This window comes from Nyctibius grandis, chromosome 1, assembly GCF_013368605.1.
Source record: "Nyctibius grandis isolate bNycGra1 chromosome 1, bNycGra1.pri, whole genome shotgun sequence".
Taxonomy (NCBI): domain Eukaryota; kingdom Metazoa; phylum Chordata; class Aves; order Nyctibiiformes; family Nyctibiidae; genus Nyctibius; species Nyctibius grandis.
This window is the reverse complement of record NC_090658.1, coordinates 23,276,262-23,302,399: the sequence shown is the minus strand read 5'-3', so window position 1 is coordinate 23,302,399 and position 26,138 is coordinate 23,276,262. Positions and strand designations below refer to the sequence as shown.

The 26,138-nt window shown below is 40.4% G+C and overlaps 1 protein-coding gene across 19 annotated transcripts in view; it reads right to left on the bottom strand.

Annotated features, from left to right (window-relative positions):
- The window catches only part of ESRRG (estrogen related receptor gamma), a 389,904-nt gene that overhangs the window by 160,731 nt on the left and 203,035 nt on the right, over nt 1-26,138 (bottom strand). Inside the window, exon 1 of one of the 19 annotated variants that reach the window (XM_068400503.1) lies at nt 5,299-5,354. The exons of the other annotated variants lie outside the window; for them this stretch is intronic. Coding sequence (XP_068256604.1) covers nt 5,299-5,354 — 56 coding nt within the window. Of the gene's footprint in view, nt 1-5,298; nt 5,355-26,138 lie in introns of those variants that run through there. 19 annotated transcript variants of the gene reach the window in all.

Here is a 26,138-nt window from a genome sequence, read left to right as displayed (position 1 = left end):
TTGTATTTTTGTGTGAGGACATCATGATTTATATTAACGGCCATATGTAGGAGGCTTCCCCCCTTAAAAATAATTATATTCTTTAGGTGTAAACATAACCGTGTGTCTAAGGACACATGCAGCTGAAAAAACACTTCTTTCATTGAGAGCCAAAACTTATAGGAACATGAATAAATATTAGTCATGTAAATTACTCGGAAGTGGAAATTTTTATTAAAAAAAAAAAAAAACCAGCATCTTTGAAAAGCAAAATTGTGAGTACAAATACAGAAAATGCTAGATTACATAGAGAATCTGATATAAAAATCAGGTGCAAATATTTTACCTACATTGCTGGCCAGCTCCCTTCTCATGGGTAAGAAAAAAATAAACACATAAAAGCAGCAGGTTTTTGACAAGCAACTGCATAGAAGGAAGTTACATAGCTCTGCATATACTTGCTGTATACACATCTGTGTGCGTACACACAATAACAGATGTACACGGCACAAACTGCATAAGGAATACACTATATACCTGGAACACACACACACACATGCATAGATATATATGTATTTGAACTCAAAACTTGCTGTGCATAGACAGAGGATTTCCACATAAAATGTAAACATATAAAAACACAAATCCACACGTATACATGCTTCTACAGATATAACTGTATGCACGTATGATTACCTAAGTCAAGCCTAAAAGTAAAAGGGGATACGCAAAATGTAACAGAACATGTAATAAGTGGAATGTCAAGCTGCAGCGACTGTTGGTGTCATCCCTGCACTATCAAACATACATATGAGTATGATTGGAGACAGAGAGGCTAAATATTTCACTGTCAGAGCATGTCGAGAAATGCAATTCATTTCTCTCTCATGTGCTTTAGGACAATGACAATTTAATACAAGGCCAGTGGATGTAAAAGAGATAAAAACTGAACAAACTGGCCTGGCATAATCACAGATTTCCTCTAGAGAGCTTGGTAGCGTGAGGCTCACTTGTAACAGATCAACATTTTATTGTTTCCTCCCTCCATGAATTTGCTATGAAGAAGAATTCATAGCAAAGCTTATCTTATAGACAGAGGCTACTTTAAGCTTCAACAGGAGCAAGAGTTTCTCCCGTTTTTTTTCTTACTTATCCTACGCATTTCACTTATCCTAAGCAAAAAATAATTATTTGAGATACTTCCTTGAAAGGTTCAGATAAGTGTGTTTTTCATTCCCACTTACACTTCCACAGGGGTGCAAGCAACCTCCCTGCAGGTCAAGGGTCAGTCCTTTAAAAACATTCCGTAAAATGAATAATCATGCCACTTATAAATAATTCATATTTTTATGCCATAATTTTTCTATCATAATTTCACTCTGTAACATAAATAGCAGCATAGCATATGGACTGACATATCTGTGAGAATAGACATATCATACTTTTTAGCTACTCTAAGGGAAGTAGGCTTCAAGTATTGTTAAATATTATCATAGACAAGTTACCTTCTGTATTTGATGAATAGCACCAAGTATTTGAAATTAATTGCAAAAGTAGGGTTGGCTAATGAGGCAGCCCTTATCTTTTCTCAGCAGTGCAAGCACAAGTATTTTTCTGCTGGCTCAATATTTTTTAAATGCCCAAAGTGCTATTAACTAAGTTGAAATCTGATTAAAATATGAACACTAAAATATTCACAACAGCTAATGCAGCCACACACACACAAAAAAAAGGCTAAGGAAATTCTTACCTCTTTTCTTATTACTAAGCATGTGTTTTGAAAAATAATAATTAAATAAATTGTTCCCTACAGATTCTCCCAGTTGTTTTGCTTCCTATTAGCATCTTCGAAAACTATTTGTTAAGACAATAGTTATTCTTTATTATGGAACTATGGGGATGGTGCCCTTCTACCTGCCTCAGTTTAAACAGAAATTTGTAGAAAACATGAAAGCTTGAGGACTGTTAGAAAAAGGACAGCGTGCCTTAGGAAAGAACGGGGAAAAAAATTACAGAAAAAATGATCAGCCATTCAAGAGAATTAATGGATATCCACAAGGGCTTTGCTAATAACACGGGTTAATTACCGCTGCAACACACCAGGCTCAGTAAATAAGAGAGCACAACCATAAACACATTAAAATGAGCAACCATCACCAAAAGAGGGGCAAGCCCCAGTAAACGAAAAGCTGTCAGACGGGCATTTCAGCACAAACCCTTTATACTTTCTGCAGGATTCAGAAACTTGCCAGCAGTCTCTCAAACACAAAAAAAAGCAGAGACCCGTGACCAGAGGCAGAGAAGGCAGAAGGGTCCAAGGCCTGCCCGCTGCCCAAGAGGAGAGCACCGGCAGGGTCTGCTCGCTCACCCACGCGCGGGGGCTGGCTTCACAACGCACCTTACACACTGCGTACGTGTACGGAGGCCGGGAGACTTCTGAATTTAATATCAACTTTGGGCTTTATTTCTTAATAACAACTTTAAATAGTCATCTACTAAGGCAAATGCGTGGGGTTAAAGATCTCCATCCACAGCCTGGAGAAACCGTGGAGTGGAACCAAGTGCTGCTTCCCACTTCACAAAGAAGTGTTCCTCAGTCCACCCCTTTCCTCCCTTCACAAATGAAAGGCACTTCTAAAATAAATTCTTCAGGAATTAGAAGAACACCAAAATATTTTAGAGACAAGTGAAACTGACACAAACTCTTTTATGTTTAGCATATAATCACCTCCCACATGCACACACATAAATATATATACTTACATGCTGATGCACAAGTATACACACACTCATATTCATCCGTACACAAACATTAACCCAGACAGACTCCCACGGTAACTCCACAGACCATTCCCACGTTGCAACATGACCATGGTTAGAAAAACATAAAATGTGTATACCGACCATCATTGCACTGAAGTATTCACATGATGTGATGCCTGCGTCCACTTTTTAAATGTTACAGCCATTCTAGACAATCTTTATTTCTTGTAATCTCTGTATTTTATCTGCTGCACTGTAAAATGAAAATCTATGCACACTGTAACAGCTGAATTTATTTCACATTTAAACATTTTTAAATTGAGAAAGTAAGGAAACTGCTGAGGGTTCAAATTAATGAAAGAATGGGCCACAAAGGGCAAACGGGCACAGAAGCTTTCTGGAGTTACAAATCTCCTCAGTTTTCTATGTTTGGCATTTAGAGACTGTATTTAAATTCACTAAACTAGTCCTGTGTTGTTACACACACACACCCCCCCCCTTCCTTTTTTGGAGTGTTTCAATTGCCTTTCCTTCTTCCAACAGCTGTGACAACTGTTAAAACAGTCAGTAAAATTAAGTCCGCTCTATAATCCTTTAGTCAACGTTACATTTTAATCAGAGGTTGAAGGAGAGCTCGCGTTATGAGCACACTGATTACATATGTCAAAATGAGCAGATATATTTATTGCATCTGTTAGCTTATTAACTATTAGTAATTATTAGTATTACTGTTATTGCTGAAAAAGCGAAAAGCCAAGGTTGCAGCTGGCTTTAAGTTATTGCATTCTTTAACATGCTCTGCCTTAAAATCAAAGCATACCTAGTGATGGTCAGACAGATGTCTGTGCACTCCCCAAATGTTCGGACAATTTTTAGCTTGAATCCTCTCTGCCCTCATCCATTACATGAGAATTGCAGAAACTACTATATTTATTTTGTATGTCTTTATGCTTGTATGTCCATAGGCATGTGACAATATATAGTCAAAATACAATTACTATGAATATTAATAACATGTAAAACTCTGGGGCTTATTAATTGAGAGAGAGAAGCAGATATGTTTCTGAATGTTAGCTATTTCTCTGTGTCCACTCAATCACACATGCCTCAAACCCTACGCTCGGACAATACATTGGGAGTGTTTTTAGCTAAATTTTAATTGAGCCAAAGAGGAAGAAAAAAAATTAGTTTCAATGTTGCACCAGAGCCAAAAAGACATGTGTCCCTATTTCATTTAAATGCATCTACTCTTAAGAGGCTTATCTAAACTAATCATTCAAATTAGCTATAAGAAGGTAAATTCAAGCAAGCTCCTTTGGGGGAGGGGGGGGGAATGTCGGGGAAAAAAAAATTACTGTCTTTTTATGTATTTTGTAAAAGCTGTGGAAACTGCATTCTTACATTTATGAAGCTGTCTTACACTATACAGCAGCTCACAGTGCACTGACCTATAAACCACATCCGAGAGGGCATCCTACCTCTGTTTCTTTTTTTTATTTATCCCGGAACATTACAGCGGGTTTCCCTGCCTCCCCTTCCCAAACTGTATTCCTGCGAGCCAGGCTATGTGTTACTTCCCGTATTATTTCACCAATACTCGATCACCGCAATTCACTCTTTCGTCTCTGGCTTAATTACAAATAGCAACGCAATGTGTAGACAGTAAGGACAGCTAGTGGGCATCTACCTATAATACACTGTCACCTCTCAATACAGCCTCCTCACAGACTGCGATGAGGGCGATGCTGGCTCTTAGCCTGGGTTTTTTCTCCGGTGTTCCTGTCACCCTCGGCGTAACACGAAGGCGCAGCTACGTGAGTGGCTGGACATAAAGAAAAATGAAGCGGTGACAGCTCCCGTGATATACTAACGTTTAATGCCGGCTGTGGGCTGAAACCAAGTTCAGGAGCCGCTGGTCAGCCCCAGACCGCCTGGTTTTGTTCGGGCGCCGCGCCTGTCGCCGGAGACGCTCCGCCAGGTACCCAGCGAGCGCCAGCCAAGAGCTGCGGCTCGTTAAAAAGTATTTTGTTGCCTTTTGCAGGGAAAAGCAAGAGCAGAGGGGCGCGCCGCGCGGCACGGAGCGCTGCGAAAGTACAGCCCGCCCCGCCGGTGGCTCACGCCGCCCGTCCGGAGCGGCGCCCCGCGGCAGGGCGGTCGTCACCTCAGGGCAGCGCGGCGGCCGGCCGCTCCCCACCGCCGCCCGGGCTGCCTCCCGCCCGCCCGCCGCCTCGCAGCCGGCGCTGAGAGGGGAGCCGGGCGCACCTGTCAGACTGCGAGCGCCAGGGCAGGCAGCGGGGCCGGGCGCTCGCCCGCCGACAGCACCGCTCCTCCCCGGAGCGAAGCGCCCTGCTGCCGGGCGCCTCCCGCCCGCCGCCCCCCCACCACGGCGCGCAGCCGCCGCGCAGTACCCCGAGCCGGGCCGGGCCGGGCCCGACGCGCCCGCGACGGCTCACGCCCGCGGCCCCGGCACAGCGTTACCTGCAGCGGCGTCTAGGCGCCTGTCATGTTTTGGGGCAGGCGGCGGCGGTGGGGTTGGGGGCGGGGAGCGGTACCTACTCTTCCTCGTAGTGCAGGGAGAGCGGCTCCGGCAGGCAAAGTTCTACCGAATCCATGTGCGCCCGGCGACCATTCTTCGTGCGCCCCCGCGGTAAAGCAAAGTTTCCGTGGCCGAGCGCCGCGCACTTGGCAGGAGTGCTCTGCTCTGCGGGCCGGGCGGCGGCAGGCGCGGCCAGTGGGGACCAAAAGCTCGCCCGCGCGCCTAATCAAGGACTTAAAGCCCCGCTCGGAGCTCATGAATATGTAATAGGGCTTTACATATGCAGTCCCCCCGGCCCGGGGGGACGGCGGATTGGTGGGGCGGCGGCCAATCAGGCGCCAGGGGCGCCGGGGCGGCCCGGCGCGCGGGCCGCGCGGCAGGTAGAGGGGTGGGGACGGGGGAGCGGCCTGAGGCGGCGGCGGCGGCGGTTGGGGCAGAGCCCGCAGACATGTCCGCGCCGCCGGCGGCCGGCCCGCCGGGCCCTCCCCGCCCCTTCCCTCCCCTCCCGGCTGCGGGGAGGCCGGCTCGAACTTCCAGCGCAGTTCGGCAGGTACCTTGGGCAGGCTCCCGGTTAAGGTCGCGAAGGATTGCGCGTAGAGGTAGAGGATGAAGTTTGAGCCGCCGTTGCCGGTTGCGGCAACGTCGCTGCGGCGGTTGGGGCCGGGGCCGGGGCCGGGGGGGCTCGGCGCTCGACGTGCGCTCCCTCGACCTTTGGAACTGCGCGGCGCCGGGGGGAAAAATAAATAATAATAACGCCAAGTGCAGCCTGCCGAAGCTTCTGGGTAACTCAACTTTTCATTGTCATCCGAGTTGGTGGGGGAGAGTGGGGTGGGGCGGGCTGGTATTGTGTTATGTGTAATTATATATATATAAACGTATATAGATATTATATAAATATATAAAAGTGTATATCAAATATATATAAATATATAATTACCTATTTAAAAATTAAACGCCTCATTTTGTACTCACTAAAAAAAGGACATTCCTAACAAAACTAGCACCCAAACCCATTCCTTAACAGCATGGGTGCAACGGGGAACGTATGCAGGTATGTGTGTTCACGTACAGGTTAGCTACACCTTAACATGGGTATATTTAAGGTGTGTACCCCTGTCCGAATATTTAGGTGTATATATTTAGCTATAGTAAAGAGAAAGAAAAGCTCCAGAACTGATCAATTTCTTCTGTAACTGGAGGGATTAGAGTGGACTAACTCAGCCTGCCTCATTTTAACGAGATAAGGACTGCACTGTAGTAGGTCTGCATTAGTAAATCCGGGAGTGTGCGTAGACCTCCACAGTGTTTGGGGATTTGGGTTTTTGTAAAGTAAATTTTACCGGACTAAAAGGGAAATAAGCACATAGCCCTGCACATATGCCTGCATAAACATCACCAAGCCCAATTCCAGCAAACCACTGCTTAGAGCCAGCTCAGAGCTGCTCGGCTCTGTCATGGTGAAAGCTCCCTGATTAAACTTGTTCCAAGAAAATGACCGTACTCAAATTTAGAGACACTGTTTACACTGAAACACACGTACACACCCTGTTTTGAAAGGATCAGTAATGAATTTGGGGTGCTTTTTTTTTTCTCTCAAAAGCTACTATTTTTACTTAATATTGCAACTAAGACACCATGCTTATTTTCTGGGTTCAAAGTGTTTCTGCCCCTACTAAAAAAAAAAAATGGAAAGACGATGAATTTTTATAATTCATCTCAACTCTTACAAAGTCTTTTGTCACTGGAGCTCTAACATGATGCAAAGCACAATCCTTTAGATCAAAACAAATCAGTGCTCACCCTCAGAATGCATTAATACTCCATCTCCAAATCTGTTTCACAGCATTTTACCAAGTAAATATAGCAACAGAATCCAATTCCAAAATATATAAGTTCAATAGACATGTTTGTATATGCTTACAGCAGAGAGATTCCAGTGTTATCTATTTAACCTTATGTAAAGACTGGGCCTGCTTCCTACAAACCTGGTATAAATACCTGCCAGTTTAGGAATCGGAACTCACACAGCAAAACTACAGCTCTGACTACTGTATAAAAGCAGGTAGTAAAAGCTTAATTACCAGTACCATTATGCTGTCTATATTGTTAAATGTGAACTCTGTAATTAAGATGTAAATTCGCTTGTGAGCAGTGAATTAGAAAGCTCTGAAATGCTGAGGAAAATCCAAGTACTCTGTAGAAACATCAGAGACAAAAAGATCAGGTTTTATCTAATTTTAAAATGAGAGGCATTTAATCATGTTACAGTATTAGAATCTCCTCTTTAAGTAACAATGTGATAAATGTGGATTTTGGAATCAAAACCTGAATATGATGTCTTTATGTATAGGTATCTGTATTACTATATAAACCCAAAATACAGTTCTTATAAACTGATTTACGTGTGCACATTGGCAAAACATGAAAATACAAATATATTGTTTGTACTGAATGTCTCTCTGAGTGTCCGTTTATAGATTTATACACAAAACTACTATTTTTCAATATTTTTATGCTAAAATTCCTTCAAATCTTTTAATGTGTATGTTTTTTCTTATTTAAAAATCACCCATAACGGATCCCTATACATGAATAATTTGATAAGGTCACTTTTCTGTATTAAGTTCGCTGGAATACACCCTCCTTAAAATATGACAGCTAATCCATTTTGAAACTTAACAAAGCAGAGGTTAGCTTGATTTCTACTTTTGTTCATTGTCTCCTAAGATTATATGTTTATATTCAGGTGCTGAAACATGATGGTCTCTTTCCTTCTGTCATGGTCTGGCTTCCTGCAAGCCCTCCTTTTCATGTTCACATAGTTTCCGCTACCTTGTTGGCTTGTTGTCCCCAACTCTCTTCTACACCCCCAAATAATACATTTTCTCTCTCCTCCTATGAACCATCACTACCTTTCTATCAACCATCTTTCATCCAAGCAAGCGGCTCTCTTCCCTGCCAGTGCTGCTTCTTGGAGAACCAGAAATACAGTGCTGTACTTTGCATGTTGATAAACAAAGCAGTTGGCTTCTTCCCCCAGGGACTGAAAGTGTCACCTCCACCACACTGGGGCCTGGAATTCCAACTACATTCTTGAACTTGGGTTTCACAGTTACTGATCGGTTTGGGGAAGGGGAAAAAAAAAGATAAGAAAGAGATTACAGCAGCCAATAAACTGGGGCTAAGCGTAGCTTCATTTTCTCAAGCTTTTCTGTAGAAAGAAATCAAAATAGTGGTAGGGGAAAGAAGAAAAGCAAAAGAGGTATAAGTTTACTCAGTTTTATCGGGGGATACAGAATAAGAACATGCATGCAAACACGCATCTGCACTAACTTACCAAAATGTACAGTGCAAAGTATTACCACAAGGAGTCTATACAAAACAGTGATAATGGAATCAGACGGGAGAAGGAAAAATCGTCATGAGTGCCTGTACCAGTCAAGGGGCATTACTAAGCAGCACCTACATTTCCATGTCTCTCTGCGCGTATGGTTTCTCCCATGTGCCAAACAGTACATCTTTAAACATCTTCACATTTAAGTACTATAGACATTTCAAGGCATCCAAGCAGGCAGATTCTTAAAACACAACTACCTCAAGGCAACTGAAGAAGTAAGAATCAGTGGCACTTCACAGAAGCTGCACAGTGCATTGTGTCAAATGTGTGTTTACCAAAAGGAGCTACAAGCACCAGCCATCTGGGAAGGAGCAAGAATATGAGAGTCTATTAGCTGCTGAGAATTTATTTGAAAACAAATATACTGTTACTTTAGATAGAAATTTGCTGTACACCATGGCACCTTATTCAAAGTCTAGCTGGAAATGGTCATATTGTTAAAGAGTTTGAAATAAATACCAATGTATCATCAAATATGTGATTTGCTCTTTATTCACAGTCACTAATTAAACACAACTCAGGTGTGCTATGCAGTTGGCTATGCAGGTGTGTATGCAGTACAGTGAGATCAACATCAGAACAATATTGTCACTGTCTACTGGTCTTTTGCCTTTTGTGCTTCTCACTGGAAGGCACTTGGTGCATCCCTGGATCTACCGCTAATGAGTTAAAAAAACAAACGCTACAAAAGTTCCAAATTCTGCTCACCTGTTTGTACATAGTTGGACAAACTGTAGCAGGCTATTACTTTAAAGCCATCTGCTACTTCAATCTGTATTTAGCATTAATTACTCCTTGTTTTGATCTTAGGGAAAAAAGCTCACGTAACACCATCTCCGAACGCTCCTTAGAACTTTTCCACAGCGCATTCACAAATACACAAAGCAAGGCTTTTAGCTTTTGCTGCCACACTCAGATCCAGCATATAAAAAAATGTCTCTGTGAAATAACAGCAATTGCCTTACCATGTTACCAAACTACATTCAATTCATCTGGTCTCAAATAAATACTCCATATTTTCTCCTTGTTTTATTTTCAAGGGCACAGGCATCGGTATTTAAATGACTGCTTTCACTGGTACAGAATAGAAACCGTTCACATTGCTATAAATGAAAATTACTCTCTTGACGAAACACCTTTTCCAAAACCTCTGACAAAAAGAAAGGGGGAAGAAAAAAAAAAAAAGAACGCAAAAGAAAAGGAGCCGCACGCACATTGCCTGTCACCCACCGAAAAAGGTCTGCTCCCTAAAGATAATTCAGGCACACACTTCAATATGGATATCTCACTATTACCCCAAGCTCTTTTTTAGTGTAAGTTTCTTCAGAGAAGCTGAAGTGCATTACTGTCTCAGCCAAGGATAAGATGACTGAGGGAATTCAGTTGCTCTGTTTAATTAATACAGGATTATTTCACTTTCATTTTGTGAAGCTAATAATATGACTGGTGGAATGTCAGTAAAAATTAAATCATAAACTAGTGCAGTACCAAAGGGAAAACTTACTTTAGTTATGGAGTATTCCCAGCAGAAATCTTGAAAATCTTATACATATTTACACTGATAAAATAGCACATGTACTTCATGGGATACTGCAAGCTTTCTACAATCCTTGTGGCATGTATTTACAGAGCAAGAGTTAACATTTTGAGATTATACATTAATAAATGAGTTGCAGTTATATTGTTTCTTGAATGTTAAGCACCACATACTAAACGCAGGAACATGTTCAAGGTCAATGTCCTATTTTAGACCTTTTCAGCAGCTGTGATGTTATGATAATCACACTTAAAATATTCCTATAGAAAGAGTAAATTAGCCCTTTTCACTAGAAGGATTGTTACGGTAAACAACAAATTCGAAAGAGAACAAATTCAGATTTCTCTTCGCCCCTCCCCCCACCCCCCCCAATAAATTGCTCTCCCTTACTGTGATGGGTTTTCTATCCGGGAATTAAAAAAAAAAATCCACATTATTCTGCACTTACATTACCTTTTGGGTTTTTTTGGAGGCCTCACCTATGTAAAAATATCTTCCTTAAAAAGTGCTTGTGCTTTCTGTTAGAACCAAAACATTCCAGTTGACATCCTATTCTATCACCTGTACTGCAGTGAAATGTAATATCCCACCAAACCAGAAGGGAAAGAAGAAAACTTAGCATCAGCAGCTATTCCTAAGCAAGATTAGGGGTTTAGCTCCATCTAATTGAGGGATGAGATGTGTCCCTCAATGGGTCTCTTCCCATTCCCCCACCAGCCCTTCTACCTGACTGCAAGCTCAAGGTGCTAAAAATAGAAGAAGATGGAGCATAAATATTTCCCCAGTGAAAACACCAATAATCTTTACTGTGAGCTGACATGAATTGCTTGTTACACTGCCCTAGGATATCATGGCTTGAAGCGAGAGTGCACAAGCACACAGAGCCACCAACCACCCTTAAAGCTCCTGTAACGTGTGTTTGTGCACGTGCATGTCGCAGAGGCTCCTGCGACATCGGACGTGGAGCCAGTACACCTGCAGTACAAAACACATTCTCTCCAGCCTGCCTTCTCCCCTGCCCCTGACTGTCCCAGCCCATCTTCCATCACTCTTCTTCCTTTTTCTCCCCCTCCACTCCCTTCGCTCTGGCATTTTTATTATTAATGTTATTGCTATTATTACTGTCCAAGCATAAGCTGATCCACAGGGGAGCCTGTGTAATTTAACCCCTCAAGTACTAAATTCCTGCACATGTGCCAAAGACACAGGTTTGTTGTTGCCTCCAGCAATATCCCAGGAAGACGAGCGATGGCGGTGTCATATCATCACACAGCGGCTTAATCTATTGCGACATCCAGGGAACGGGTAACTGAAGAGATTTACAGAACATGCTCTCTGACTGAATACAAAATGTTATCCCCTTTACCAACAAACTCAAGTCGCATGAAACAAAGTGAAACAAATTTTACCCTCCTATGGCTCATCGTTTCCATGACTTAGCTCTATCCAATCCCACCACTGCATTCGTTGTCCCACTGTACATCTTACAGAAATACAACACTTTTTTCAACATTTTTTTTTCTCCCTCCTTTGTTCTTCTTGTGCTCTCTGATTAACATGCAGCCAGATCATGTTGAACTGCCAAGTAACATAGCCTCAGAAATCTTTTATCCATACACTAGATGACTGGAACCATCACTTGCATCAGGGTTATCTCTACATGCTGCCTTTATATTGTCTGACATCTAATGCATGCTTTTTAAAACAATAGATGAAAGGGGTTGCACTTTTTAAAGGTGCAAGGAACACTTATAAACACTCACCATTTAGCTACAATAAATATCGACAAGCAGGAAAGCATCTATCTTAAGTACTGAAAACCAAAAAACTGATCTGCTTGACAAGTGGGGACTTTCTCCATGGGTGTCCTACTTTTGTTATTGATAAATACCTGGGAAGAATTCAGTGTAATATAGAAGTATATAACTATTCTCTCCAAGATCAAGGTGCGATTCTCTATCATATAACATTTCACTGACCTGGGAAGCAAGAATTTGGCATGGAATTAATACTGGAGACAAATTAGACTAATGAAATGTCCTCAGCTCAGGATAACCTGACTGTGCTGGTGGATCAGAGCTTTCACCATGGGAAATGAACAGCTCTGAAACAGTCCGAAGAAACTGGTAACAAAGGTTGAGTTCACACGCTCAAGAGTAAACAAATCCTCCCTCCGCATAAGGTACTAGCTACCCTTAACTTATCTCCAGACACCTCAGATCTAAAGCAGGTATCGACTTCCATACTGAAGGCTACAGAAATCTGTCCCTATGGTAACATCTGGTTTTTCTTTCTGTATATATAGCTTCTTTTAAATGCATATATCAGCTGACCAACTAAACCCTTAATATTTTGAACTTCGTATATGTGCACATTCAGACTCCTAATCAAATGATTTCTTGGATACACAAGTATATGAACCAAGTACAGGAAAGATCCTTTTCCCCGATCATTAATATGAAGAGATGTAAAATAAAGGCTTTCACGGATATACAGGCTCCCAGATGGGTAACTGTAAGATTCCAGCAATTCCAAGGAAACATGGAATTCACCAACCAATTGCTCTTTTCCCAGGTCCTACAGCTTCATCAACCTGGACATCAAAGATCTGATAGTCTAAAAGGAAGCCTTTAAAGAACATATCAAGGTGCACTGAGATGCTGCTTACCACTCCTGTATTCATTTCCCAGTTAGTGGTGGGTGGAAGGCCTAGAATACCAGTCAAAAATCTGTCAATATACACCAATACAAGTGTAACAACGCTGCTATCTCTAGTAGGCTCATACACTAACATTTAACGGGATCATATTAACATCTTTAATACAATACACAAGAATCACACATTAACAAAAACAAGTCTGTTGTGGTTATTACACTGAAAACTTCTTTTCTGACTGTATTAGTAAATATGATTAAATGAGACAAGTAACAACATCCTTCTGCAGCTAAAGCCTCCTATTATCACCTATGTTTCTGTCCTATAGCAGCTTCACTCCTATTGACCAGACAGTCCTATTCAATTATTCAATCTCAAATCAATAGATTTAGTTCTGTGTGTAATGGTTAAGGTGTAAACACTATACATATGCTCTTCCTGCTTAATTCACGTGCTTGAAATTTGGATTTATATTCTAATTTCCATCTTAAGAAACATGCAAAGCTAAGTTTTTCATATTAGTTTTTTCCTCCCACCAGTTCTGCCTCCATTTCAGGTGTTATGTTTCCAGAAATTCTTAACTTGCCTATAACAGAAATGTCTGTCTTTCACAGATAAAAAAAGGAAAAGCAAGAATTGTAATTATTTGATTCAAGTATGCTGAATAAAGCAATAAAATACCAGTATGACTTTTAAGCAGATCCAGTCAATATATTCCTGCTAAAGCACTCACTCAAGGTGTGAACTGATCCAGAAGCACAGCCTTTAGACTTACTGCACTTCTGACACTTGTATCACAAAACATTTGGTTCAATTACTGTAGATGCACGTGTGTGTGCCTATACCTACACAAACACACACATAAATGTATTATATTATCAGCTCTTGGTTATCTACATATAATTACACACAAAAAAATATGTAGTAAAAAAGTAAGCTGAACCAAGACATGTATGCAGAAGTGAATGGCTCCATCTTTCATTCTAGTTAGAAGTGACTTTATTAATTTTGTCCCTCTTCTGGGCTTAAGGAGCTTCCAGGTGAGCTGATTTGAAAGCACACCAAGTTGCAGTGTGTTACGTGCCTTACTTCTTCTCACCTGAGAGACAGATTTTACAGTCCTTTCTCAGACAAATTCGTATTGAGTAGCGTTCCCCCCTCCTCGTAAAACTTTGTAGAACAGATTCCCAAGTACCTACTTCATGAGAGTACATCCCTTTTTGTGCATTTAGAAAACAGATCTAATACCAACCCCATACTACGGTATCTTTACTGACCAGATAACCCAGAAGAATCCAGTTACAACTTATCTGAACAGGAGTTCAAACAATACTACCCAATGGAGTACCAAGTTCAGGGGAACACCCTTGCTGTGACCTGCCTTGAACCTGCCCAGGACTATGTTCAAAACAGCTGAAGTTTATAAGCATAAGGATGATGGCAGGGAGCTGTTATAATAAGAAAAATCTAAAGCAATTTCTGAGTGCAACTGTTACAACGTGACTGTTAAGAGACAGGCAAGAATTTCTCTAATACTGTCAGGGAAACAATAGGCTTTAAAAAATTGGAAAGGCTTTTAGAAATAAAATATCAAAAGGAAAAGTTTCAACTCGGTCTTCCTGCTGACCTGTTTACTCCAACTTCAGATTATCTGCTCCTGAGGCATTAACATAAACTGCTCCAGTCTTATTAAAGGCCATATCTATATTCTTTAGCACTGTTTGCATTTGGTACACATATTTTCAGAATGCTATCGGTCTTCATTCAATAATGAATTTGGCAGCAAAACAAGAATCAGTTCTCTTTTAATGTTATTTTTCTAAATAAATTCTCTAAACCTGATTGAGTTAGATCCTTGAATCACGCTTTGGAAGATGCAACCCCAGAGTTTCTGAATAAAGTGAAGCACTTAAGCAAATCAGACTTTTATTCTTCATCCACTGAGAAGCCTGAGATTTAAGATGAAAGAGCCGGGCTGCCTTTCTCTTTCCTTATCCTGCAAGGTCCCTTCATTTTCTCCGTTTTCCCAGTAGATTACTTGTAAATCTGGCGACAGCCACATTTGAAGTCCTGAGGTCTGACTCCTGACCTCAGTTATGTTAGCCCTTCCCTGCAGAAGAACTACCCCCTTGGATCACTGACTCGCTATTATTCTATGGTTAATAGACCTGACCTGTGCAATACTTTTTTTTTTATCTGGCTACAGTCCTATCTCTAAATTCTCTATTTTGAATGAATACCGATTTTGTGACATGAAGTCTGCTATATAATGAAATGCAAACAATGAAAAGGCTAAATCAGTTTACAAAAAAAAATCTATTTGTCAAACAGTGTGGAGATGCTCCCAATTTAGTCTGGGCAGCGCATGCAGCCCTTGATAAGGGAGTTAAAACTGAGCCGTTCCACTGCATAAAAAGAAAAGCATCGGCAAGAGAGATACATTTTCTTTTGGAGAGTCTTCCTTCTAACCTGTAGCTAATTATAAGAAATTAAATAAATAAAACACCACCACCCGCCTTGGATCCTGCAGGAATTTTCCAACAGCCAGGAGCACTGTTATAGCAGGTAACAGCAAACGCCGCCCCAGCGCAGTCCCCTTATGTCACATTTGCATTTCTATTCAGCTACATTGCCTGACAATGAAGCAAATGGGTCTGCCTTATCTGTACAATTCTGGACAACAGAGATTTCTAAGCCATACAAAGGAACGAGCTTCCCATTCAGCACTCAACACCTCCCGGCGCCCCGCAAGCCCTGTGGGGAATGCACTCACACCAACACCTGCCCGCACCAAAACCTGAAACCCTCACATGGCATCCGAAAAGGAACGGGTGAAAATAAGAAAAAGAAAATAAAACCAAAAGCTAGCGAGACTTTTAAGGAGCTTGCCGGCCTCGAGGAAGAAAATACTCCCAACCCTCAAGATTTTCAGGCTTTGTTTGGAGCGTAACAGAGAGGTAAAGGAGTGTCCCTGGAATGTAAAAGTAGGTAGTATCTAGTCAACCATTTGCGACTCCCGCTGTCCCTTTTAGGCTGGTATTTAATACAGCAGATGAAATCTAGAGATTCTTTTATCAGGAAAATTTCATATCACCCTAGTTTTCATTAGAAATCCTTTAGCAGCTAGTCTGGCTAACTCATGCCATTTCATTGAGGAAATTTTCGGCTAAGTCCTTCAAAATTAATATAGTCTCATTTAAAAGTTAGAAGTGACACAAAAAAAACCTGCACAAGCTGAAACCTCCTTATCAAACTTCTGTTATGACAGGACTTAAGCCAGTTATAATACAGGCTAGGGCTTTAAACAGCAAGAAAAAAAATTACAGTGACACAGTTCTATAGACACTTTGGCTTTAGTCTGGCTTTCTGTGAGATATATATATGTACACGGTGTATCTGTCTTCTTGGCCCTCTCCTTTGCTCTCAAATGCTCAGGGTAACAACGTAGGCTTTGTGCATGCACTCTGGAGTTCAAGAAACTTCACTGTGGAGGAGGTTATCCACATGTTTATTTGCATGTACAGAAGTAATCTGGGGTAGCAAGCATGGAAAGGGGGTGGGAGGATGTCTGTCTTTTTGTCCTACTTAGTTTATCCTAAAGCACAATATACATTTTACATAGCATACTGAATTTTACACTGCTAGCTTATACTTTAATTGTCCTGAACTTCCAGGTAAGGTTATTCTTTGCTGTTGAACAAATGCTGAATTTCTCCCCAGAGGTGGTTGCAATGAGTAGTGATTCTCTATCTTTTTCTCACTCACACAGTTTTGAAGATTTACAGGCATGAATATCATCACGTTAACATAAAATGATATTATTATTGCCAAAAAACAAGGCAGTTAAACACAGAGACAGTGAGGAATGCAGAAAGCTCACTCAGATTCAAAGGAAACACAAAGCTCCTTAGAGCAGCCCGTTGTTTTAATTTTACTAGTACTGATGCTTCAAAAGCTGCTGTCTGTTGTTGCCTTTGCGTGAGCAGGAGCAAGAGGTTAGGGTACATTCTACCTCTTCAAGTGCTAGTAAGAGAACAGCCAACTTTTATTATCCTTAGCACTGAAAATGGCTTTATTGCTGAGGAGGTATGAAACTACCAATTGCCCTGGTATCATACCTCCTAAAGCACTGCAGATCCCTCAAATGCTGTCAAGGTGACAGATCATTTTTACCCTCCACCGTGCAGGCACATGAGTGAACTTCATACAAGGTGTGTGCATACGGTACAGTGCAGAACAAAATTTAGTCCTTAAACTTGCTATGATAAAAATAAAACATAGAAAAAAATTAAATAATTGCTACTAAGATGTCAATATTTTAAAACATTTTTCTAGACCGTAGTGTTAAAGATATTATGAGATATCACATACTACTACAGTGTTGGAACTACATGTGTCTGTTGATTTATTAAAAAACAACTAGTACAGATGGAAGAGAAATATGGTAGCTGGATAGTTAAGAAGAAAAGTAACCAAGGAAAACGTTTTGCACAGATTGGTCCAAGGTCTGCTGGAATCTCAAGTCAGGTCATCTAGTAGGCTTATGTACCTACCCAACTGAATATAACCCCTTACTTCTGCCCCCTCGTAGACATGCGAGGACAGAGGTTGCAGACTACACTTTGGTGACTGCATACATACTTTATGCACATGTATTGCATCTTGAAGATACCTGTCATGATGGTTTCTACAAGCCTGCCCCTTCTGGAGTAGAGTAAGCAACACAGCTGACCCAGAAGAAGTAGAGGAGAAATTCAACTAATTAATGAGCCCTGGAGGCAAAACATCATTTCTTCTGCTCTTTGGGGCATTTACAAGGTCAGCTTTTTTTTTTTTTTTTCTACCAGCATCAGGTCAGACTCATTCACCTGTTAACATAGGCAGGATTTGTAAAACAATAATGGCCACATGAAATTCAGTTGTCCCCACTATCAAGCCAAATAACATGGTATATTTTGTCTGATTCCCACAGTAACAGAAGAACTGTTCAGGCCAACTCAGCTTTATCAAATATGCTTCTCTAATATTACCTTGCTCATTCATGGGCAACAGTGTAGAATTATGAACACAATATTTCCCATTTAAGAAAATATTCTGGAATGCAACTTCAAACATTCTGGAAGGCAGCTGTGCTCCCCCATCCTGCTCTGCTGTCTTTCTGATGATCGCTTTTCTGAGAGCATCACATGGCACAATTTTCTTCCATCTGCCAGGGAAGTTTCCCAAAAAGTATACCAACTTCAAAAAATGAGGAGTCTGAATAGGAGACATGTTCAGATAGAATTCATAAAAATTATCAGCTCACCTCATCTGTTTCTCCAGCAATATGTGCACTGTAACTATCCAATGGCCTCTTTGGTAATAAACTTGTCCCACCTCCCATCTGCTCTTCTTGCTGGCCTCCTGCCACTTCAGCCTCAGTCCTTTCCTGTCTTCAAGATGTCACTCAACTTCACTTTCTCCCCTACCCATTTGTTTCTCTTTCCAAGTGAGATCAAGCATACATCTTTCTATGTCTCTCGCTCCAGCCTTTAGCTTCTGCTCCATCTTTTTAGTAAGCGTCTATGTTTCTGCTCCATTTATCGTAGTTGGCAGTATGCACTATGCAGGTGTCAAGGAAACCAAGAGAGAGTTCACTATTCATGATATTGCCTTTTCAGCCTTCTTGTGGCTTGCCATTGGGTTGTCAGCTCCTTAATACTAAGCTATATGTTGAGAAGAATATGTATCAGTTAAAGACAAATTACTTTAAGCCAAACAAGGGCACATAAAGAAACAAGGCTGCTTGTAAGTTAGACTTTTTCAGCCTCACTCTGATCTCTTTCTAGACTATTTTTCCTTTTATTTGCTCATTACCTGAGTTTTTATGTCATCTCTACAGCATTTTTGTTTACTGGCTAAAAATAAGCGTACAAGCCATTGCACGATGCTAGACATAACATGAATGCAGACCTCCATAAACGTGAACGCCTAATGCTTGACTTGAGTAAGTGCTTCCTTTTCACATCAATATGGACTTGTGTTTCACTACATGTAATCCACCTCAGAAAAAGAAATGTCTTGGGCTCAGCAGGACAGAAGTCAAAACTAAGTCAGAAAGACCTGGCTGCTTTTCTGCAAAGACAAAGCAAAACTCCACCCATCCCCTCCACTGCCTGGAGCAGGGAGGAGGCACAGCCCCCCCCGAGGCTGAGCACGAGGGACCTGCGTGCCGGCTACCAGGCAAGACCCATTGTTTTTAAGGACAATGCTCAATTCCACAAACACAGAATGAACGGCAAGACACATTCATATCCTGGAAAACTGGTCTAATTCACTGTCACACCTGAGAGAAACTTCCCCATACGTACAACACTTCAACACAATACGGGCAATTAAAAGCCACTGCAGCATTAAATGCTCCAGTCCAATTGCAGCTATTGCTTTAGAACTGGAGCCAGAGGGGGCTTGGGGGTGTGTTTGGTTTTGTTTCATTTTCTTCTTTGAAAATAGTTTTTATTCTGGCACTTCAAGTACAATGAAATGTCACTTCATCATAAACTGCAGAGTTCTAGGAATAAATTCACTCCCATAAGAATCTAGCTTAGCAAAGACAGGGAGCTGACTTGGTTAAAATTCACAAAATGCACTTATGACAAAGGTTTTCAGGCCAGACTGTTTGTTGGACAAATGCAGTTCAGAGATATGATGAAACAAGGGGGAGAATTGACCATTGAGTTAACTATGGGTTGTAGTAGATTCTGGATCACTTAATGTTTTTCATTGCACTACTGCTTTTTGAAATATATGATGTAGCTTGGATCGTTTTCCATAAAGCCAAGTACAGAAGTTTCCATAGGAAGTTGTTTTTTTTTATTCGTGATATACAGTCAAGCTTGATAATCACACTACAGTTCCGTTTAAGCTCAAACTTGACAAACTACATTGGAATTGCACACATCCAACATCAACACAGTTCACTACTTTTTATTCCATGTGGCAAAGGACCAGGGACAGACATCCCTTACAAACCTTAATTTCTAACACTTCTGTCCAGGCCACCTTCCCATTTTTACCCATGACTAGTGTGACAATAATAAAGGTAGCATTTTTCTTGCAGTAAAACAGACAAAGTCTCCAGTTTCTGGCTCAGGAAAGCATCATCTAATGCATAGTTTAAACTTTTTTTCCTTACCAATACTATGCATTCTTTAAAACCAGCCCGCAAAATGGTTCTGTGACCGGCAGAGCCCCATCCGACAACTTTTCATATCTTCTTTCACATAATTCCGTGGAAGTGAGAAGGACTATTCACGTAAATACAAATATAAAACTAAAACTAAGGGCCTAACATAAAAATTTAGTTTATCAACTTGCAAAATTTCTCAAGGAAGTAAAGTTTCATATTTCTCCAACACAGTAAATACTATGTTGCAATTTGAAATTCAAATCTGAACATTTAGACAAACCATTTGCTGGAATTTCCCTCTTTTGCTAGAAGGCAATGAAATGTATTCCAGACCTCTGATCAACTATATCCCTTTGTATTATTCAGAGATCACTACACAAAGCCCTCACTTAGAGAAATAGTAGAATATACAATTGCTTTAAATACTGTAACCTATTTTTTGTCTCTGTTACACCACCTGAAAAAAACCCCATGCCTACAGAAGGTCAACAGCATGGAGTGGGTCAAGGTTATGGCTGAAAAGGCAGAAAAAGTGCAGCATAACTACACACTGGGAACAGCTAACACAACTTAGCGGGCAACACACGTGGCATGTTATGAGCAATGGCAAGATTAAAATGATATAATGAAGGGATGCCGCTCATATCCTGAAAGACAAGGACAGCACAAGACAATGACGAATACAATTATCTCTACCCTTATTTTATTCCTCATCCTTCAGTCAACTATCTCAAGCACGGGAAGCACCCTCCCAAATCAACCCTGTGTTCATTCCATTTATCCCTTTACAAGTAGGCGCATTTTATTCTGGTCCACTCGGCATCTGGCACGACTGAGAAGAACAAATTAATGCGAGCATAAAAGTCTAGCAGACTCCGTGTGTAAGGAGCTACCAAGTATTTTCCTTGTCGCATCCACTCCCCTTTACCAAAGTGCCATTCACCAGCCTCTGTGGCAAAAAAAGCTATTTAGTACCCCATGCCATCATGTGCAATGGGGCAGATCCACACCCTGTTGACCACCACTCCATAGTTGTTTGTGTTGTCTCTCTGGTTCGACAAGTCTGTGCTGATGGCACCTGTTAAAGCTGCTTCAACTAAGCTGTTCTGCATTTGTCTGGCTGGATTTGGACTTCCCGGATCCCTGACTGAATACAAAGTGATTTGAAAAAACAGTGTTTGGCAACAAGCACAGTGGGGAGTACACTGTGTGTTGGTATACAAGAGCACAATGTGTTCTTCATAACATCACTGAGGGAGCATGCTGCTAGAATCTCTCTGCTGTTGAGATCAAAATGGTCTCCTTTGTTGTCAGCTGTTTAATAGCAGCTGTTTAATGTAATTCCAAATGATCTGCTTGAATGAAGTTGTCATTCTTGCAGTTCACTTTAATGTAGTAAAAAAAGAACCCACAGCTTGGCCATGTTGTTTTCCTATTGTTCTTCTCAAAAGTTGCACTCTCTTATATTTCCACTAGCCTATCAAAATAATAAAAATTTGATTTCTTGAAATAAAACATGAATTTGAGGGGGGGGAAAAAGTGGCAAAGGATCAAGTATTTATTTCAAAACATTTTCCTTTTGGACACTTGTGAACATTTTGATTAAAAATATCTTTGCTACTAAAAAAATACACACAGAAAGAAGTAGTGAACTTGTCAGCAAATACATGAGCAAAAAGAATATCTATTTCTAGACGGTTTTCAAGACATTTTCCCCTAATGGGTGTTATTATTTATTTTATTGCATTTCATAAAACAAAAAAATATGCAACAGAATGTTGATAGTAGTGAAAAGACATATGTACTCTTCTTGATGAAGCAGTTTAGTTGATAGAAATATGCTTTTATAATGTGCGTGGGTTTTGTTAAGATCTGCTTGATAACAAGAGTGATAATAAGGACCATAATCTGTAGAAATATTTGCAGTTCTCTGATGAACAATAGAGGGCACTAATGCTTCTAATCTGGGAAACGCATCACGCACCAGACAGATAAAATAGCGGTGGTACTTGTAGCACACAAACCACATCATCTATGCTAAATACATAGATAGTAGAGAGAGGATTTCTGTCTCTCAGAAAAGTTCTCTTTGTCCTTTAAACTTCCTTTTTTTTTTTTTTCCTGCAGAAAGTAGGATGTGATAATAACACGCTAATACTTGCAGCCTTTCAAAGTGTTATTTTCTTTTGTTCATTGAACAAAGCAGACGCAACTTTTCCTCATACAAATCCCTCTTCTGTATACTTTCTCACCACATTCTTCTCCTTTTACCTACAGCTCTGCACAGTAGTTCAAGGTAAAGCAATTCCACTGATAAATGCAGAAGCCAGAGGATGCTTAACATGTGCGTTACCTATGTCCCCAGCAAGCTAACGTAGAAATATTGGCTACAAACATCAGCATTTGATACTGGGGTACCACCTGAAAGCTCTAAGTTAGAAGGGCTCATCGGGGGACCTTATACCACTAAAGCATTTTAAACAGTTTGGCTTAGCTCTGAAAAGATGAAGCTACTGAAAGTGGTACTTTCAATAAAAGGCAGATGCAGAGCAAGTCTGTTAGAAAGGTTCTGCATCTTAAGCTACCTTTTCCCTATAAGCGTTAAAAACACCCATTTAGAAAACAATTCAGCCTTTTTCCCCGAATAAATCTCAAGAAGATAAAAACTTTGTTAGAACTGCTAGTATCTGAACACCTTCTAGCTTTTTCAAATGCTTACCAGTCTTTCTCATTGATATTCTAAGAAACAGATTTATTTCTCAGCCTCCGAGACTGAAACTTTGGCAAGAGAGACTTAAATATCAAACATCAACTAACGGTTTGTTGCTAACATTGTGAAAAATTGGTAAATGCACTTTGATTAATTCAGAATAACTGTTATTTGGAGAAACATGACAAATACTGATATTCCAGTGTGGTAATTTCAGCATATATTTTAAATGAAAAATAAAACATATGTCCCTGTACACATTGCAGACAGCAAAGTCTTCATGAATTGTATGGCTTAATTTCCAACCCCCCATTTCCAGAACTGATGCATCAGCTTTTCAAAGATACCAAACTCTAGCAGCTCATACGGTACTAGTATCTTGTCTGAGTCAAACGATACCGCTTTAAGGCCATGTTAATAGCTAGGCTCAAATCTGAAAGCTGGACTCAAATTACTTCCACTACAAAGGCAAGATACACACAATTAAAGAAAATAACTCAAATTTGTGTCCTGAGCCAGTATGAGATGTAATGAGTTTCCACCTTCCGATCTGGAACTTTTAAAGACTTTTTGGCTGCGGATCTGAGATAATAAAAGCAAGTACTAGACATTCTTTATTTGACTATACTGAAAAGGTCAAAAGCCTACACACTATTCGTCCAGTCCTCATTGGAGTTTTCTGACATCAAACGATTATTCTCTAACTTCAAAGGGTTTTGTATTGTTTGGTTTGCTTTTTTTTTTCTTTGTTTTTCTTTTTAAATATGACCTTAATACCAGCATTCTGCCTTTTGTATTTTTATTTTTTGTGCCATTCGAGAGACTGGCCTTTGCATATTTCTTCATTTCTTTCAAGCAGTCATAGGAGATGTTGCAAACTAACATGTAAAATACAAAACATGCTATGAGGGATTATCATTCCAATTCAGCATATTCAGTGCTATCATACCAACAACACTTAGTTGTGTCTTATTGACTATCTTGAGAGACAAGTAACAGCCAGACACAAACAGCATCTGTGATGCTAACCAACACAAAAGGAAGCATATTCTGGCCATGGAGACAGACAAATTCTTGCTTATTCCTATGCTACAAGTGTAAACAGGATACAAAGCCATGGATGTGAAGATATTTTGTATACAATAAAACTGCAGTGGGCCAACAGGCACAGAAATACACAGACAGATAACGCATATGTAGAGTACATGGAAAAGAAGAAATGCTTAAAAATAGGGTAAAGACATGACCCTTTGATGGGCTACATTTTAAAGAATTATTTTGAGCAACTCAAACTCATTGCTGTTTTATCATAAAAGCTCTATACGAGCGTTAAACCCATAGACAAAAAAAAAAAAAGAAAAAAATGTTGCATAAAAATTCAAGTTTCTACCACTTGTCCATGTATCATAAATTTTCCTTGCCTGGTCTTCAGCAGTTCAGCAATGACTGCTACCCCTACTATCACCCTTGTATGTCACACTTGACTGTCTTGCAGTCATTGCTTGGAGCCCTTACCTAGGTCAGAAGCTGTGCTGGCTTTAGCATTCATCTTTCCACCTAAGTCATAAGTATTCTTGAAATGTAAGTTTTGTGATAAACTGCTGGATACATAAAATGGTAGATTCCAAATATTTTGAAGGACACATGGTATGACTTGCCTCTGCTACTCGATGCCATCTCTACATTTTCCTCAAAGTGTGGTCCACCATTTCAAAATACTGATTGCCCTGTCTGTCGTCTCAGTCATTGTCTCAACATTATTTTCTTTTCATTCTCCATGTTCAATAATACTGTATGCAAAGTGATCCAGATGCCATCTCAATATAGGTATTAGAATTCACTGGTTCCTAATCCACAGTTTTTATTTGATGGATACTTATAACTACACTGGGCCAAATTTTATTACTAGTTACATCACTAAATCTGGACTTGAAAGGATTTACTTCAATAGAGTTAGAATGGACTCATACCAGCACAAAACTAATCTAGAGACTAATGAAATAAGAAAGGACCTTTATCAAACAATGATTCCAGCAAGGTCATTTTTATTCTTTTCCTTTTATTATTGACCTGCCTGGAACAATAACGAACATGGCTTGGAAATACATTAGGAAATATCTAAACTACACTTATGCACAGCTGCTTAAACACTAGCAACTTCCAGAAAACATCCAAAGTCCTAGAAAATGTATATGTATCACCCACATAACGATTTTTACAGAACTTTTAGACCATCTTTGTGGAACGAATTCAGATACTTAATCTAGTACAGCCAGATACAAAGACAGAGCTACTAAACGTTTTTACTGGAAATACTATAGATGCCAATTCTTGAATTTTCTTCACAGTCACCCTTAAAATTTTTCTGCAACTACTTATTTGATCTCTGTCCTGGGTCTTTAATGAAAGGGACTATGTTAATAACCAATTGGAGATTTGAAAAAAAAAATCCAAGATGATGGAAACAAGAAGTAAACTCAACAAAACTTCTCTAGCCTTAAAACTAGGCGAACACCGGACCTCTCTTGCTCCTTACGGTGTGAGGGGTAGTTATTCATCCTGAGATTAATTCTTGCCAAGGATTTTTCCTCCAAAAGAGAAAAGGAGGAGCAAAGTAGGTAGATGTTTGCATCGCAAAGGTGCGCCATTAACAACGCCTTGCGACAGCGCTAGCTGCTCTCTGTACCAGTGAGACTTGCAGCAGCGAATCGGTAAGTGCATTTCACATTTCATGAATCCCTAAAGCAATAGTTAGTTATCAAAACAAGAGGCAAGTTAATCAGCAAATTGCAGAGCGTATCCTTAGAGCCAAAAGTGTTCTCCTACTCACCGTCCCAGTCCTTCATGTCAATAATGCAGAATTATTATTTTAAAAATAATTACCTACTCCTGATGCCTAAGCATAAACACAGAAAGGCTGCTCTAGTCTCAAAAATTATGAATATCCTTCTGTTCAAGCAGGAACCTATTTCCTAATGGGAGGACAAGACTTTGAAGTGGTTTTTCTTTTTTCTTTTCCATAAGCAATATACAAAAGTTTAATTATTCATAAGAGGGACTAGTCATGTAAATAAGGTCTGGAAAACTGAGCACCATGTTGCCAAAACACATCTTAAAATGCAAAAGAGAATTTTACCCTAGCCCTTGCTAGGAGGGGTGATCTAAGGAACCGTGGCCGGAGAAAGCAGGATTCATAAATCAGCATTTACACCGTGTGGGAAGATCACTTACAGCAAGTTAGAACATACAGTGTGAAGTTTACAATGGGAGATTTACAACAGCCCGAGTCGATAACACAAAAAAACAAAACCACAGAGCACCTATCTATCAAATGATAGCCTGAAAAACAAAGCACGACTCTCACAATACTAGTCTATGTGAAGCCAACGCTT